General features: G+C 37.0%; 1 protein-coding gene across 2 annotated transcripts in view; it reads right to left on the bottom strand.

Annotated features, from left to right (window-relative positions):
• Window positions 1-16,765, bottom strand: part of SOX6 (SRY-box transcription factor 6) — a 239,648-nt gene that overhangs the window by 89,274 nt on the left and 133,609 nt on the right. Inside the window, exon 7 of one of the 2 annotated variants that reach the window (XM_027737189.2) lies at window positions 3,194-3,317. In XM_027737189.2, coding sequence (XP_027592990.1) covers window positions 3,194-3,317 — 124 coding nt within the window. The remainder of the gene's footprint in view (window positions 1-3,193; window positions 3,318-16,765) is intronic. The other variant, XM_027737190.2, reaches the window with a different exon arrangement.

The following is a 16,765-nucleotide window of genomic DNA, read 5'->3' as shown; positions in this document are numbered from 1 at the left end:
TATACAGTATAAATACTGAAATATGTATAAAAAATTAATTAGGTGGTCTATGCAGCTCTGATTTCTCAATTAGTACTTACCATGCCGGAAAATTATATTACATGACTTTGAGATACATAAGGAAGCATGGGACTTTGGGGATTTTTTTTCTAATGTAATTATTACTTGTCATCAGCACTTGCTAACTTTGGCCTGTTTCACCTCCTAGAACTCCAAAACATGGCAGGGGGAGGGTTACAGCCATCTCAATGTTAGAGATTCTGCCAGGCAGTAGGAAACTCTCTCCTGGCTGGCTTTATCATAGCTGTATATCAGCAAGTCCTTAGAGTTTCTGTTCATAATGATCTTCTGAGCTCAGAAGTTCATGAGCACCCAAGCTATGTACTGGAAGGGTCTCAGTACCTAATAAATTCTCCTCTCTTCTATAGGACCTTCAATTGAGGGAATGAACTAGTGTATTTTGCTAAATAATATCATTTTATTTCTTCTAGGCATAGAGTTTGCGTGCAGATTTGCCGCAGTACTTGGTAACTGCTATCTTGGCATTGAACTAAACAGCCATGAAATTGGTTCCCACTTAGCCCATGAAGACATTTCCGCATGGACATGTACACATAATCATCCCCCTGCTTGTACACCAAGGCAGGACTCATCTGGGCTGTCCTGTCACACTAACACTGATACGTCGCTTCCACTTCGGAGCTGGCTTATATCTAGCCCATTCTGCAGGCAAAGCAAAGTAAGTGACTGTGCACACAATATTTGACATTCCCTAAATGACACAGTCAGTTTCAAAAGTACTTAGTTCCCACTGCTCCTATTACTGAAATGCCTCTCGCTGCATTTTCTGAATATCAGGGAAAACTGGCAGGGTCAAAACTCAGTCTTGCCTACATCAAACTGCAGTAAATGAAACAGAATCTAGACCAGCAAGCTAAAAGGAAATGGTGAGTGTCTGAAGGGTTAATCCATCTCCTATCTTCCCTCAGAGGTATGACTGAGTTTAAACTGACAGTTCTAGAGGTGAAAGTTTCATTTCTCGCAAAAGTAGGAGAGTACAGGTAGTAGCAGTCAAGTTCATAAATATTCCTCAGAAATGACTTTGAAGAACCCTCTCTATGAAAGAGTATAGCTTAATCTCCAGTTTCATTAATTCTTTAACTACCGTGCCGAGAGTGCCAAAAATAGGAATTAATCAATACCAAGTGTAGTTACAGCATTTTTTTTAAATCATGATGTCTCTCTGACAGAAGCTACTGACCTGCCCAGCTACCTTTACCACATATGCTGTAGAATTTAATAAATATATTAAAGATATAAATATTCTCATTTCCTTAAAACCACTGGGTATAATCAGATAATTGTAACTTCTGCTCTTTACTGGCATCATCTGCACATAAACCAATAACATACCAGCAAACAGCTTAGCTGTCTTCCAAGATATCTAGGCCTTGGTTTCTTCCTGCACTTTATTCTTCTAACATTTGTCATACATCTCTCTTTCTGCATCCTGGCAAGTTAAAAAATGCCCTGAAGCTGTATCACCTCCTATTAGAAGGTCAATAGGATCAAATTAGAACAGCTGAAGCTGTTAGGATAGGTACTGTAAGGAACACTTTAGAATAAGTGCAGAAATTTGGTCATGTGCAGGAAAAGTTGCTGGTACTCTTCTTCCTAAGTCATTATTTTACCAAGAAGCCTACAGAGGCAAAATTAACACAACATGATTTAACATAACACCTTTCAGGCAAAACCAACAGCTAAGTCATTAGCAGTCACTCTACAGAAAGCATCTCAGATTAAAACAGGAAAAGCAAGGAAAGCATGTGCTTTCTCTCGTGTGTGGGAAGAAAGATATTAGCCAGGGTGCTGTAGACAATTTCCACAACTGGCAACTCTTTGTCTTTGTAGACAAAATATTCTTCAGTTTGGTCCCCAGCTGCTGTGAATAGCCATCATCCTGTGCCATCTAGAGCTCTCTGCCTTTCAGAACTCTAGTAACTGCTTCCTGCATCCAGTGCACCAGTTTGTCAAATTGGAAAAGAATTTTGGGGGTTTTTATAAGTGAAAATAAGATAATATCTGGAGAAAGATTCTAGTGTTTTTAAAGAGGAATGTCTCCAGACTAAAGAGACAGAAGGAAGTGGAACAAACCGAAATACTTGCTGAAATCCTGCTTGGCCTCACTTCATCTAATATTAAGCAAACTTGCTAGAAAGGATTTTAGGTTCAACCTGGCTTTTAATTAGCATGCTGTTTACATCATCTATTATGAGGCTTTACTTTGGATTTGACCCTGTTCCTGTTGCAGTCAACAGCAAAATCACCACTAACATCAGTGGGAACCGGATCAATGCTTTACTTTGTACATTTCATATTTAATGAATAAAAAGGAAACTGGTCTTTATGTTTCGTAGTTATTAGTTATCAGGTTAATATGCTAAAGGCAGCTTGACAGGGAATACTATTAATGAGCAAAATAAGGTTGCTGCTTCTGGACTGAGGTCACTTATAAAGAATGTACAAATGAAAATAAGGTTGACTTTTATTTACTTAACTATCTTCCTACATTGAATTCCTTTGGCAAAGTGTCTTTAAACATTTAAAGCCCTGTTTACAAGGAGACTCTGAAAGTAGCTTCAAACCATTATATCCCTAATTGAATTCCCCAGGAGTCCTGTAAACTTGGAGGAAAAAAGAAAGAAATCATAACATTTGCTAAATCATCTCAAAACATATTTCACTGCAAGGTTATGTGACCTGTTATGAGTCTGAATAATGACTGGAATTGAGCTACTGAAACCTTTTATTAACCAGATTGAAATCAAACAAAAGAGCGAGAATTTTGGCACAAAAGACAAATATACTGAAGATAACAGGGTTAATTAAAGACGTGTAGCTTTTGTATAATAACACAGGGCAGACCAGATGCAAATTGCTAGCTAAGTGGGCCAATATATTTAAAGCAAATGATTTTGTAGGAAATAAAGGTAAGAAAATCATGATGTTCAATAACCAATAGTCCATCCACCTCCTTCAATCCAGAAGTTTTTTTTCAAGTGGAATTGCAAAAGCTCCACATAATTTCCAACCAGCTATGCCTGCTGTGTATCATCTATATGAGACAGATCACACAAGAAGATACAGTTAATGTCTTAAAATGCGCAACAGCTTCACATCCCTATCAGCTTACCTGGTTTGTAAGTTATTCCTGGGGGGAAGAGAAATCCCTGCTGGGCTGCAGCAGCCGCTGCCAGCGTCCGCTGGTCGTGTGGAAAAATTGGGATCATGAGCGGAGGCATGTGACCCTGAACCTGCTAAACAGAAGAGAGCCTCTGATCAGAAATAGCACAAATTTGTCTTGACAGGTATTTCTCCAGTACTGATAGTGTTCTTGTGTTCACACAGTCCCAAAGAACCTTCGCCTTAATGCAATCCCTGCCAACTTCACATTATCACATCAAAGCCCTCACTAACATTGTTTTCCCTCGGTGTCAAAGGTGTAAGAGTCTCAGTGAACTGCACGTTTTCCTGCTTCTTTCTGGTTCTCTATTATTTTTTTTTAAACTAAAATTCCCTGTCCTGGCACAAGGCAAAAAGGTACAAAACATACCATAGGTTTTCTTAAAAAGTAGAGTGGTACATATACCTAGGAATTTTTCACAAGTTTTCTCATCTTTAGTCACAGACAGCAGAGTGACAAGCATTTAGAAGTAGCCTAACACTGCAGTATCTACTTCAACGATCAAATTTTAGTAACCCTAGGATAATTTTAATTCTGAGATCTTACAACATTGTATTGTTCACATATATACCAACAACTCAGGTATGTTATTTCCAAACCTCACAACACTACTAAATAGTTTTCTAGTCAACACCCCAGCTCTTAAAGTTTAAGGCTCCAACATCTTTATTTGTCTCCCAAATAGACTAACATCCTCTGCCACACACACCTCACAATAACATATAAATTGCTTGTCTATCTGAGCAGTTTTATAGTTGTATGCACTATCATGTAGCTTGGTAATTATAGAGCTGTATTTAAAGACCATTTCAGAAAAAAACCCTACTATATCAAATTTAATTTGACCTTAATGAATGTATCAAAAACCACAAACAAGCCAGAGGAAATTCTTCACCTTATACCAGCCTTTGTATTCAACATATAGAAAATCAGAGATGTGATAGAATCGTGTTTGTTAAATCTACATGTTCATTTCCTAGTTCCTTAATTTACACTACCTGTGTTTCAGAGACAGTGGATAAGATAACAAAGAGTTTTTATCCATCATACCTTAACCCCAGAAGTACCCAAGGGTTTGACTGTGATTTTTATGATTAGTAGTTAAGAAAATATATAACGGTTTATATATCAAAGCTAGTAAATGTAGGAAGAAATTTGGGGTTTAGGCAGAAAAGAAATTTTGCCCTCATCCTACCATAAATCGGTGGCATTAAATACTATTAAAAAGTTAAAGTACACTTCAAGCAATTTTTTTTCATTTAATTCCTAAAAAACTTTTTTGGTCAAATCCCATATGTTGACCTATGACATTGTTTAAATAGTGCCAAATTTTCTTGTCATATCCCCATTACTTTCACAACCATTGATGCAGTGCAGAAATGCTACTGTGTGTGTCTGTGAGGGTTAATTTACCAACAACTCTTCTCTTGGGAAAGCCCTAAGATGTAGGTTAATAAAGGTCAAGCAAAAAATAAACACTTTACAGTATTTTTTGAATCCATTCCTCAGGAAAATCAACTTATAATAAAAAGGTCTTTGTGCAATTACTGCTATGGCACTGGGCCGTGAAAGAAACTAGCTTTGCACAGCTATTTCTCTCATTTTAGCTGAGGTAAGCCTGGCTGTGTGTTTTAGGTTATGAACTAAACTTGGTCAGATTGGAGTTGATCCCCATGTGCCCACAACAGGCATTTACCTCTGATAAAATGGTGCTGGTTTTGCTGTGTGGTGTTCCTACACGCTGGCTCTACAGGAGTACACCAAAAGAAAACCACAGGCTTTGTCTGACAGAAGAAACTCTACTGGAAGAAATTCAGTACAGTACAACTTACAATCATTTTCAGTAGTTCCTAACTAATGGTGCTAAAATCTTAAGAAATATGCCACACACACATGTGGGGATTTCCATGGGGTTGCAAAGGTACAAGACACCAACACAATCTCACAAGACACAGGAGAGATCAGAGTTCACTATGGTTCAAGTCATGGTGCATACATACCTATAGTAATACTTCACTCCATTGTGCCTTAAAAATAATTCAAAACATATAATGCAATCCTGTAGATTTGGATCCCCTTGGCTGTTTGCAAACAGATTCTGTTTAAATTCTCAAATAAAAGCAATTTTTTAAGTGGGGAAAATCACTATTTCGTATTCTGCCTATCTGCTGTTCTTCCTACTCTGAATCCAGGACCAGGTCTTTAGTCTATATAAATCAATGTAACTTTGACTAAAGGTTGCATTTAGGCTGTAAGTTTGAGTTTACATTTAAGAGAGTTATAGAGCCAGAAAAAGCCTATACTGAATAGCAACCATTCCCTCCCATGGGTCTTCCCTCTGTCACATATTAAACACTATTCTTACATAAATATTTGTTTCACCCAGAATTATTATATTCACAGGTGTCCATTTTCAGAATAGGTCAACTGAAAAGCATAAATAAGCATTAAAAATGAAGAGAATGTAAAAGTGTCACCAATCATAGAATTATTAAATATATAAAATGAATGCAAAAAAAATCCAATAAAATCTTTAAATTTTGATAATTTCTTTTCATGAGAGTTTTATTATGATGATGATAATGATTTTGATTTTACTGAGGGGAGAGAAAAATTGGGAGGAGGCATTGATTGATGTACTTCATAAAATCGGCGACATGCCCAGAAATTTTAATTGCTGAGATGTTCCTCAGGTCTTTCTGAAAACCAAGACGGTAGCAGATGCCTAAGAAACACTGACTCTGTCTCTTCCCATTCGTAAAAATAACGTATTGTTGGATCGGCACTTTCCCCTTTTGTCTCCTCTGTGCTGTCGTTGATGATGCCATTTCTTGCCATCTGCCCCAGAGCTTCATTAAAGATACATGAATGGACTAACTGGGCTGCTATCTTGTGAGGAACAGGTGCTATTGTTTGTCCCCAAAGACTTGCACTAAAGATCTCACTCAGAATACTTGAGAAAGAGCATCTGCAGCAGTCAGTCAGAGAGTAACTTGGCAGAGCCCATACTATGGGCTAATATGCAAACAGAGGCACTCAGGGGGACTCATTTTCTCTTTCATGAAGTTGGGGGGGGGGGGGTTTGTGACGTGTGGTAAATGTTTGGTTTTGAACAATTCTGCCAGTCTATATTTATAAATAAGCTATACAACCTCTGGATGAAACCTGAATATATTCTTTCCAAAATTCGGTTCTGCTACCTTGAGTAAATTCATCTCTTATATAAAGCTACCTCATAAAATTAATCTTTGTTTCTATACAGCAAGCTCAGGTTTAACTGAGTTAAACAAAAAAATCTGCCAAGATTAGGGAACTCTTAAAAGATGGTGTACCATTCCTTTAATATCCCATCACAACTCTGACGGCCCTTGGGAACTGATTACAGCATTTCCTTGCCTGAGATCTAAGTCAGGAAGCAACTTTAGAGCAAATCAGCCCTGATTAGTTCAAGAAGCAACTTCCAATTTGATTCTCCCTGAAATAATAAAAGCTGGTGGCCTGTTTGATAAGCTGGGCAAATCTGCAGTGCTTTGTCCCACAGTTTTGTGAACGCTAATCTCAGAAGTTGGCTGAACAATCCTCCTTGTTAAAATGTCATTGATGGTTAGTGTTGTGCATGGAAAATATAAGCCAAAGTGATATGTTATACAAAAATAATGCTTTGAAATAAAATGATCTGCCTCTTTTGGATAAGGAGCACAGCACATTTAGTGAGACCGACGAAGAGTTCTGTCTTTAAAAACCAAAGCTACCTCTACAATAACGTAACATTGCAACCAGAGAAGTAAAGGCATTTGGAGAAAAGGGTGGCAGCACTGCAAACAAAAGCACAGCTCATACATTTTTGCTTAGCTGCGAGGATCACAGGTTTCGAGAGTAGTAATCCCACCCTATAATGGCAGATGAATTTCTCTTCCTTTAGAAGATCAAACTCTGAAAGTTGCCTCCCTCTGCACAGTTTACTTCAGTAAAGGGCAGAATTAAGTGCCATATTTTTTCAGAGATAGTAAGCACAATCTTTATAATATTTCATCCCTTCTTTAAAGCTTTTATTTATTACATCCAGAGTTAGTCTAAAATAGTGTGACAAGCTAAATATGATCTAATGCCCTAGAATAATCCAACATTGCTATGTGAAACCATTGCCCCCACCTTCTTCCACTGATAAAATCTCTGGACCCTGTTCCCAACTTGCAGAAATACTGAGATTTGTTTTGAATCTAAAAGACTACTCCAATATAAGCTAATTGAGAAACCAATCTTTGAATTTACTGAATTGAGGGGTTTTTTTTTTAGTATAGGATGAACAGAACCTTTTGTCATTGTGATGTTGCAGTCTCTGTAAGAACCTAAATCATTCACAGGGAGATTTAAACTTTTTATAGTTTAAATTTCAGTTTCTACCTAAGACTTTTTAACTTCTTGAGTATTTGGTACACCCAGACTACAACTTTAACCTAAGCCATTATTGAGCTTAGAATTTCCATAGCAAAATGTGCCTGAAATTTTCTAATCTCTTATTTAGAAACTATAAAGTAATAGACAAGATTCCCAGGTAATGGCAGTAAATTAAGTAAAAATGTGCATTTTCAGAGTGCTCAAAATATGTCTTTATATGATAGAACATAGTAGCTATAACTGGTAGCTGAACAGGTGATATTTTAAGTTGATTTATTTTAGAAATCTTAACGGCACTGAAAGCAGTGTTTGTGGTCCCAGAATTAGTAGTGCAAGCTTTTAAATATCCTGTATATTATATGTATTTACCTCATCTGCATTTTAAATAGTCTTTATACAATACATGTCACTATCACTTTTACATCATCATTATATCATCATTAGATTTTTATTTGTTTCAATAACTAGTGCTGGGCTGTTCCTTGTTCCTTTTTAGAGGAGAATTATAAGAAGCTTCGTATGTTGAATTTTATTTTGATTAAGACATTCTTGGTGAAACTGCAAGAATCCAAACACCATGTTGCATAAAGGAGTAGGGACTTCTTTTATGAAAACTTATTTATGTGAAAGTCAGTGGGACCGTGTAAATGTTAAAAAGCAGCTACATGCTAAGATATCTGCAAGTCTGAGCCTAAATCTCTTCACCAACTGTGCCAATGTTGTAATGAATTCATGCCATTGCTGAGCCCTTTTATGGTCCCAAAAATGATCTATTTAGAAAAACTGCAGAAGAATTGTACTGAAAAAAAAAATTAAAAGTATCTTTGGTTACAGTTGAACATGTGGATGTTTTATTTGTGCTGTTCTGATGAAGCAAAATGACTGTAAGGGTATGTTAACTGGCCGGTTTGGCTATAAAGGATCTGGTTACTTTGTCTGCAAGTGTGGCTGGGCCTTTTGTTCTGGGCTCAGAAATGCAATTCATAAACTCCCCAGGCTTTGAATTCATGGTCATCAATGCAAAGCATTCTCTAATGTAAAGATAATATGTGAGAGTGGACCCAAACACTTAAGTGAGAAATCCCCTCTAGCAAATAATCCCAGGGAAGCACCTGTGACTGGGTGTGAGGAGGAATGGCAGTTGGAGAAAGACTGGGGCTCCAGCAGACCCAAAGTGATCCCTCAGTCACAGTGTCAGAGCTAAGACACTGAAAATCATTTCAATATAGTTCCCGCACTGAAAATTATTCAGGGACTACTTTCTGCTCCTGTTACCAATATAGAATCACTGGAGATCTATCTATATAGGGAGGTATATTATGTTCTAATTTATCTGCCATCTAATTATCTACAGTCTAATTGAAAAATATTTCCTCTCAGTGAAAGTACATGAGCCACAAAGAAAATGTCTGCCAATGAGATCCCAGGGGAAGTGTTGGCAAATAAACTGTAAAAAAGATAACATAGACTTGCAAAGTGAGAACATTTCATACTGGAAATACTACAGGAAAAATATGTAGCCCACTATTGAATTTGTAAAGGAATTGTAACTGCTATTTTCTTTTTTTCCCCTATCATTTTTTTCCATTTGTCCAATGCATCACCATGATTTAGAGATTTAAGTCTACTGCAGTGGCCACAACAGTAATGTGAAAATTGCAACCATGATCATGGAGCGAAATAGAGCATCCTTTTTTTTTTTTTTTCCTCACCACTTTGAAACTTTAAATGAAACAAATTCCATCTACTTGGAAAATAAATAAGGGAACAACAGAAAAATACTGCCAAGAACACTGAAAACAGAATAGTTTTAAACACTAGGTCTCATTTCATTTCTATTAGCTTCTCATTATGTTGCCCTGTTTTTATCTAGCTCCTTAACTATCTGGAAATACAGAATTCAACTAAAGATGATCTCATGAAGTTAGGAGTATGATAAATGGTAATTAAATCTATTTAAATTGTCTGTATTTTAAGAAACTCTCACTAGGAGGGATGGAGAACATCTCTGCTATAGAGAAATAAATAAAACATGTTATGCAAAAGTGAATTTATAGTTCATTTGGAATTAGAGATCTACCACCTTTTCAATCCATACAAATGCATAATCTTGTCAATTAAATATTATTGTTAAGGTCTAGTAGTATGTTAAAATCACTTTAAAGTGCAACTAAGGAAAATTCATGTGTGTTTATTACTCCTTAAGGGTCTATTAGTGGGTATTTTATTCAGATTTGTGTTGTAAAATCTGCATAAACTCAGCATATTGTTATCCCCATGTGTGCATTTGTTTGGTTAAAGCATAACAGCAAATCTCTATTACTGCAACTTCTGGAAAAGTCAAGAGAACTAAAACAGTCCTAATTTTAATCAGATACAAACAGTTATCTCTACAGAAGTGAAGAGTTGACTATTATGCAAATTGTCACAGTTAGTGGTCACCAAGCCATCACAGAAGACTGAGCAAGTCAATTATTTCAGATATTTCCAAAGACTAGTGAAGATGTATGTTTCTCATTTGCACCTTGTCTTATTCATGCCAAAATAAGAAAAATATTGCAGCCTAATGATACTTGTTGATATTTTATACATGGAAGCTCCATTACTTCAGCTCAAATCTAAATATAAATTATGTTAGAAATTCCTCATTAGCTTAAGTTTTTTTATGGTGATATCAAAATGTGCAAGATTTTTGGAGTACACTGAAATTTCCCGTTGATGGAAAAATTTAGAGCAAGAGATGCTTTAAAATTTGCACTCAGTACTGGTGCTTTCAAGCAGTTTTTCCCCCATATCCATTCAAGACAGAGTTCTTTTTTCTGAATATTAGCCATCACTAGTTACTAACATGAAACTAATTCCCTTAATAGAACGGCTTGCAGTGTATAGTATAAAGAAATCATCTCAGACCACAACACTGATGGTTACTAAAGGAAGGATTGTCTCTCACTTTAAAGAGTACCTCCAGCAAAAGTAGGAATGAAAACAGGAACACATTTCAATGTCTCTGATCAAAAATCCTTCTGCTCTATAGAGGTAAAAAGGGTGCAACAAAAGAACAGAACATATTTAAACAAATACATAATACATCTGAAATGCAAGAGGGCACCGATGAAAACAGGAGTTCTGTGATTTTCTTCACTATGGGAAGAATTTTGTCCTGAGCAGTATTTTGTTTTTATAGCTTCCTGTATTTTCACCAATATTCCAAGATTTTTAACTATAACATAACTACATAAGCACTTACAACTTTTACATACTTTACAATTATTAATTAATTCAAGTTCAAGGACCCATTCAGAGGACAGTATTACATCTACAGTTTACACTGGAGGACTCTCAAAGAGGCCTGGATTTCTTTCTCAGTGAGTGACAACACATGGTGGATAGAAACCAATTCCATTGTACTCTGCTGCTTGCAACCTTTATGCCTCACTGCATGATTGTATCAAAAGCTACCCAAGGTGCAGAGCTATGGCTAATGAGGGACATGCTCTTGTAAAACTTGGTAAAACTTCAGAAGGAGGCAGATTTTGAGCAGGTACATGCCACCACTACACAGTTTAGCCCTCCAACACTTGTATAATGGCAGGATACAAGGGTGAAGATGAGGCACAGGTGTGAAAAAGACACACCTTTCACATCACACTCACTGCTATGGCTGATTTCTTCTCATATTTATAATAAAGAAGAATAAATTCACAGAGAAGTAGAGACACGTGTTGCTATTTTTCCTCAAGCATAAATGCATAATATTCAAGAGACTAGGTCAAAGGAGGTATTCACATCCAGTGAGAATATTCTTGCTCCTGTATATTTTTGAAAGATATTTAATGCAGAATAGTAACCTAGATAACTTCCAGAAATCACACGGTGTTTATGGAGTGTCTAGATTGAAACACAAAGGGTTATCAAAGGCAATTATGTGGAGAACTAGTTTAATGCAGAAAACTCCTGTGTCTAGAGATCAAAGTCAAATCAGAATACTGATTGCATGCAAAAATTAATTTGTTCCATCTCTTCCTAGGGTTCCTCAGATTTTGACATCATCTGACCATCTTTACTCAGAAAAGGATCCAAAAAACTGATGTGTTCGCACAGTATGACTGAGGTGATTGCCACCACTGTATATGGTAATTATTGCAAATTTGGGAGTAAGTAACAGAGAGTTTCTAAACTTCCAGTGACATACACGCAGCCTGTGTGCTTCCAACACCAACTGGCTCTGCCTCCAATCAATTTTATTGGCTTCTCAACTTTCTACGGCATTTCTGATTAATCTACAAAAACATTTTGAGAAAAAACAAAATCATTAAAAAGGTAAAATAAGTCCAAAAACCGGGAAACTTATATTTAAAATGAACATTGGGTATTTCTCATCCAACTTTCGGTGTTAAAATTCCAGCAAGAGCTATACTTCAGATACAAAACCGCACTGCTGTGCTGCCTTTTCTGTAGTGGATCCTGATACTCGAATGTCAGTCTTTCCATTTTCTGGCTTTCCCCGATTTGTCAGAACTGCACTGTCACTCAGGGCGCGTTTTCGGCTCGCGAATAGATCCTTGCCGTGAATCCTACGATCACACTCGGTTTAGAGTGAGTTCCAAGCCGGGGGCATTTCCTTCGGCTGCTCGTGGCAGCCTGCGGGAGTCCACAGCACAAAAACTGTGCGGCAATTCCCGTTCTCCCTGAGCCTCCCGAAGCCGCCGCGAAGGGCTGGCTCCTCTGCAAGCCCAGCACGCTGGATGGAGCTGGTGCGATCAAATGCAGGCTCAGAACTACGCAGCGCTACGGGGCAATAACAATGGCCCTTTGTCCAGCTGTGGCCGCTTCCCCCTCTGCAGCCAGGCCTTATCTGCTCAGGAAATGCCTGCTTTAACTGACAGGTAGGAGATTAAATCTACAGCTGCCGAAACACAATCTCCGCTCTGTTAGATAGGCTTTCATTGAAAAGCACTACAAACACATAATTTGTTTATGTTGTACCAGCAATCTTTGACAAAGCAGACTGTCTAGCTGAGACAAATGTGGTTAAACCCATTTATTGTATTATTTCTGCTACACAGAACAAGCTCTTAAAAACGTAGAAACTACACAAGGCACAAAGCTCTAGCTGTCTCAAGAAATCAAGAATAGATGACTTCTTGTTACTCTAGCCCCCTTTACACAGCATAGCATGTTCCCTCCTGGAAAACATCCACTGTGATTTCTTTCTTTTCTTTTTCACTCTCCCCCACCACTCTCCCCCTTTTTTTTAAAAGGGGCTAGTTCAATGATGTTTATGTTTCCACGTTTTAAAGTTTCTTTTGTTTTCTCTAGCATCAATAGCTATAAAATAACTAAGTCGGTCAAAGGATGCCTTTAGATTTAAGAAACAAGGGGATATTTTTGAGAGTCTACTTCTCAAAGAAAGAATCATTTTCCAGACACACTGTCTGGTCTTCCCGACTTAATGCACGCTCAAACCGAAGTTTTGCCTGACTAATGAATGCTGGACTGACACCCCCCACCCCTTCTCTCTCTGTTTTTTAATCATCAATCACCTATTTCTCAAAACATTACTTCATTTTTGTTACACCTTCTGCCTTATTTTAAAATAATATTGCCGGCTGTTTATTTCAAATGAAAGGCGTGGGGAACTGATGAATTAAGTGTTTATAAATCTGAGTTTTCAGATTGAAAACAACCTTTTCCATAGTGCAAAGGCTTTATAAGTAAAGCCTGTCCTTTAGCCCTAGTTTCTTCTGGTCATACATTACTCCTAGTAAACTCTCCTACAAGAACTAAATGAGTACTATATACTGAAGATGAGAAGGGTAATATTTGTCTCTCAGGAGGAGAGGCTCAGAAACTCTTACTCCAGTGCAGTAGGACAGCCTCCTGGGAACAAAGTGTGGCCCATACTATTCTCTTCTTTCGATATTTCAGACTCCATTCTCTGTCGATTTGCATATGTGACTCCAATTAATGTTACTGGGAGTTGTGTGCACACAGATGTGCTCAGCGACTGGCATATTAAAACATCCCTTCACTATAGTGAAATTTAATATATGAGCTTTCCCAGGGTTATTTCTATAGATCCTCAACAAGAAAGATCTTGTAAACCATAGAATTGTTGCTCTAATGGTTAATCATAATTAAAAGGAAAAGAAATAGGAAGAGCAGTCAACATCTTAATGTTTTGTCATTCATATTACTTCTAGAACCCTCCTGCCTCTCCTGGGGCATTCTCTTCCATACCCTTTTGCAGCATGTTAGTTTCCATATTATTTTATTTAACCTTAATCACAGCATTCATCTCTGGATTTGAGAGGAAGCTGTAACGGAGCTACCATACGAGCTGCCACTCAGAACATTCAGCTTGGCATAAAATTAAAAAAGTATGCAATAAACTGGCTGAATCCATAGGGAATCCCTCAAACAGCATGGATAATGAGGGGAATCCATAACAGACATAAACAAACCCAGAAAGATGTCTGGGGCCAACATCATTATGTAAGATATATGCCCAAGATGTATGGGCATACGTTTGAATGTTCAAACTCAGCCTGTATTAGATTGATTGAATCTCAGCATGGGGTTCAGTTAATAAACAAACCTTGCCTTCAGAAAATATTTGGAGCTGAAATCATGTATTATAGCCAGGCACCTACTACACGTGGCACTAAGATGCCCTTCTACCTTAAAGCTTTGTTAAAACAGGATGGTAAAGGAAATTAGAAATCCGTACTATCATAGGAACAGACACAATTTTCAGGTTAAGTGGCACCACTCTAAAGACGGTTGTTTCCCACAGACTGTATTTCAGTCTATGCACCAGGGGCATATGAATAGAATTCACATTAAAAATTAGAGACCGGTTTGAATCTTTGGGCTTTGATTCACACTTCCCATGTTTTTTAAACACGTTACTCATATTCTCATAAAGGATACGACAATAATGCTAGCAAATCTTTTTGGTAATTATTAATTTCACTGTAGAATAGCTTTTTTGCTATGCTTGGCTTGTTAAAAAAATGCATTTTGCTCACCTCAGGGTACACCATTAGCTTGCATATTTGCTCTTTTCCTTTTTTTCCAGGTTTTGTTTAAAAATTCTTCTTAAACCTGTATATTAATCACTGCTCAGAGGGTGAAAGAATTTGCAGGAGCAGCTGAAGTGCTACTATTTTTCCAAAGTAGGAACTAGTTAGCACTGACACTTTTTACTCATTGGAACATGAATAAAAGAGAGACAGAAACAGGGGAAAAAAACATTAAGAGTAAGGATGAGGGCTGACTTGGTGGTACAAAGTCCAACATATCAGTCTAACATAATAACATCTTTCAAAACTGTGAACTGCAATGGCATGTCCTAGTGACAGTCAGACCCAGAAAGTGAGTTACCCTTGTCATAATTTTGGTCATTGGGTCAGACAATTAGAAAATAAGAGAAGGAACTCTACAAAAGTGCCCATCCAAACAGAATTCTAAAATCAGAGAAGACAAAAAATTTCTTTCAATAAATCTGTTCAAATTCTTTAGTAGACTGAAGATGGCTTTGTGGAAATTTGTTTACTCACTAGAAGGAGATTACTCTTAAAAAGAATGCACTGTAGAAGTTCATGTGTAGTACATGCCATGATAAAGTCACACATCTTAACAAGCAAAAACTTTCCTATTAAACATTTTCTTAAAATGAAAGTGAATGCCTTTTTCTCTCTGTACATAAAAACATGTTTATAGATTTTATATTATAAAGATAAAAGCATATTCTACTTATATACATGTACATATAGAATATACAGATATGTATATATATGTATCATACCTATTTATATACATATATTTTTTACAAATAATCTTAAATATACATATATATACACACATAGGTGTGTTTATATATATATATATATGTAGAACATGCTTTACTCTTATTTTCCAAATCCATCCTTGGGATTTCTGTGTCCTTAGACCCATCTGGCTATACAACTTGCTTGTTGCCCTTCTGGATAGTCACCATTTGAATGGCTTCCTTAGACACACAAAACCCGTGTTTCTGTAATGCTCACTCTGGGAAGACCACTCTGTCTGAAGATGTACTTTGAGCAGTACACATTTAACAGGTTCACTGCTAAGTGAAGAAGTCAGCAAGACAGCTGGGCTAATCATAGTGTTAGACAACTCAAGTAATAAAAAGCTGGTCTTTTTGAAATTACTCTATCACTCACATCCAGTACTGCTGGATTTCTTTCTGTTTCTTCTATTTATCAAACAATCTTTTTTCTCCTTCACTTAATCTTGTTGCTCCTCACCCTCAGTCTCCTTGCAAAACTCCTAGCATTCATTCTCATTTGTCTCTTTTGGGGGTTATTTATTGTGTATGCAAGGTAGCTATCCAGCAGTAAATTCTCCTTTTTATGTCATTCATACCAAGAAAGTAATGCCCAAAACTTGCCAATAAACTTTCATCATAAGGAAGGATACCATAGTAAAGTATATTTGGCTTTCTTGTCTTTAGGAAGGCCAGTGTCACAAATACAGGAACAGCTTAGACATAAAAGTAGCACCGCATCAAGGAAATGAGGACACCTACAAACATCTGGTTTTTAAGGTAGAAACATGCAGCTAAAACAAATTAAAATTGTGATTTTCTAAAACCCTCCTAGTGCACTCGAGGGTCTTTAGAGTAAACAATGCTTCTCCCCAAACTCTCTGTTTTGTGAGCATGTGCTTTTCTCCACTGTCTTTTCAGGTAAATAAGACTTTTCAGGATGTAATTTTCTATTTCAGTTTAGGTACCCTCTTCAAAATATGTTTTAGGTTGTTGGGGTTTGGTTTTTTTGGTTTTGTTCTTTTTTTCTGCTGCTTTGCTCTTTGTGAAATCAGTCTAAATCCAAAATTACAGCAAAAGAAAATACAAGAAAATAAGATACCAATATAGGATTTCCCAGACGTGAGGGTAAACGGACTGAATAGGATTAATGTGAAATGCACAGACCAATTAATCTCCATGTTGATTTTTGAACACACTGGTACTGTATTTTTAAGGGATATGGAGGGGAGAGGCGTGGTAATATATTTTAAGGAAAACAGAGGAAAATATTTTGCTTACTGTTGGTCAGTAATGTCTTGAAATTATTT

The sequence above is a fragment of the Pipra filicauda genome, unplaced genomic scaffold (genome assembly GCF_003945595.2).
Source record: "Pipra filicauda isolate LSUMZ 115617 unplaced genomic scaffold, ASM394559v2 scaffold26_size5592650_pilon, whole genome shotgun sequence".
Taxonomy (NCBI): domain Eukaryota; kingdom Metazoa; phylum Chordata; class Aves; order Passeriformes; family Pipridae; genus Pipra; species Pipra filicauda.
Note: the sequence above shows the minus strand (reverse complement) of the source record. Positions and strands in the feature narration are given on the sequence as shown.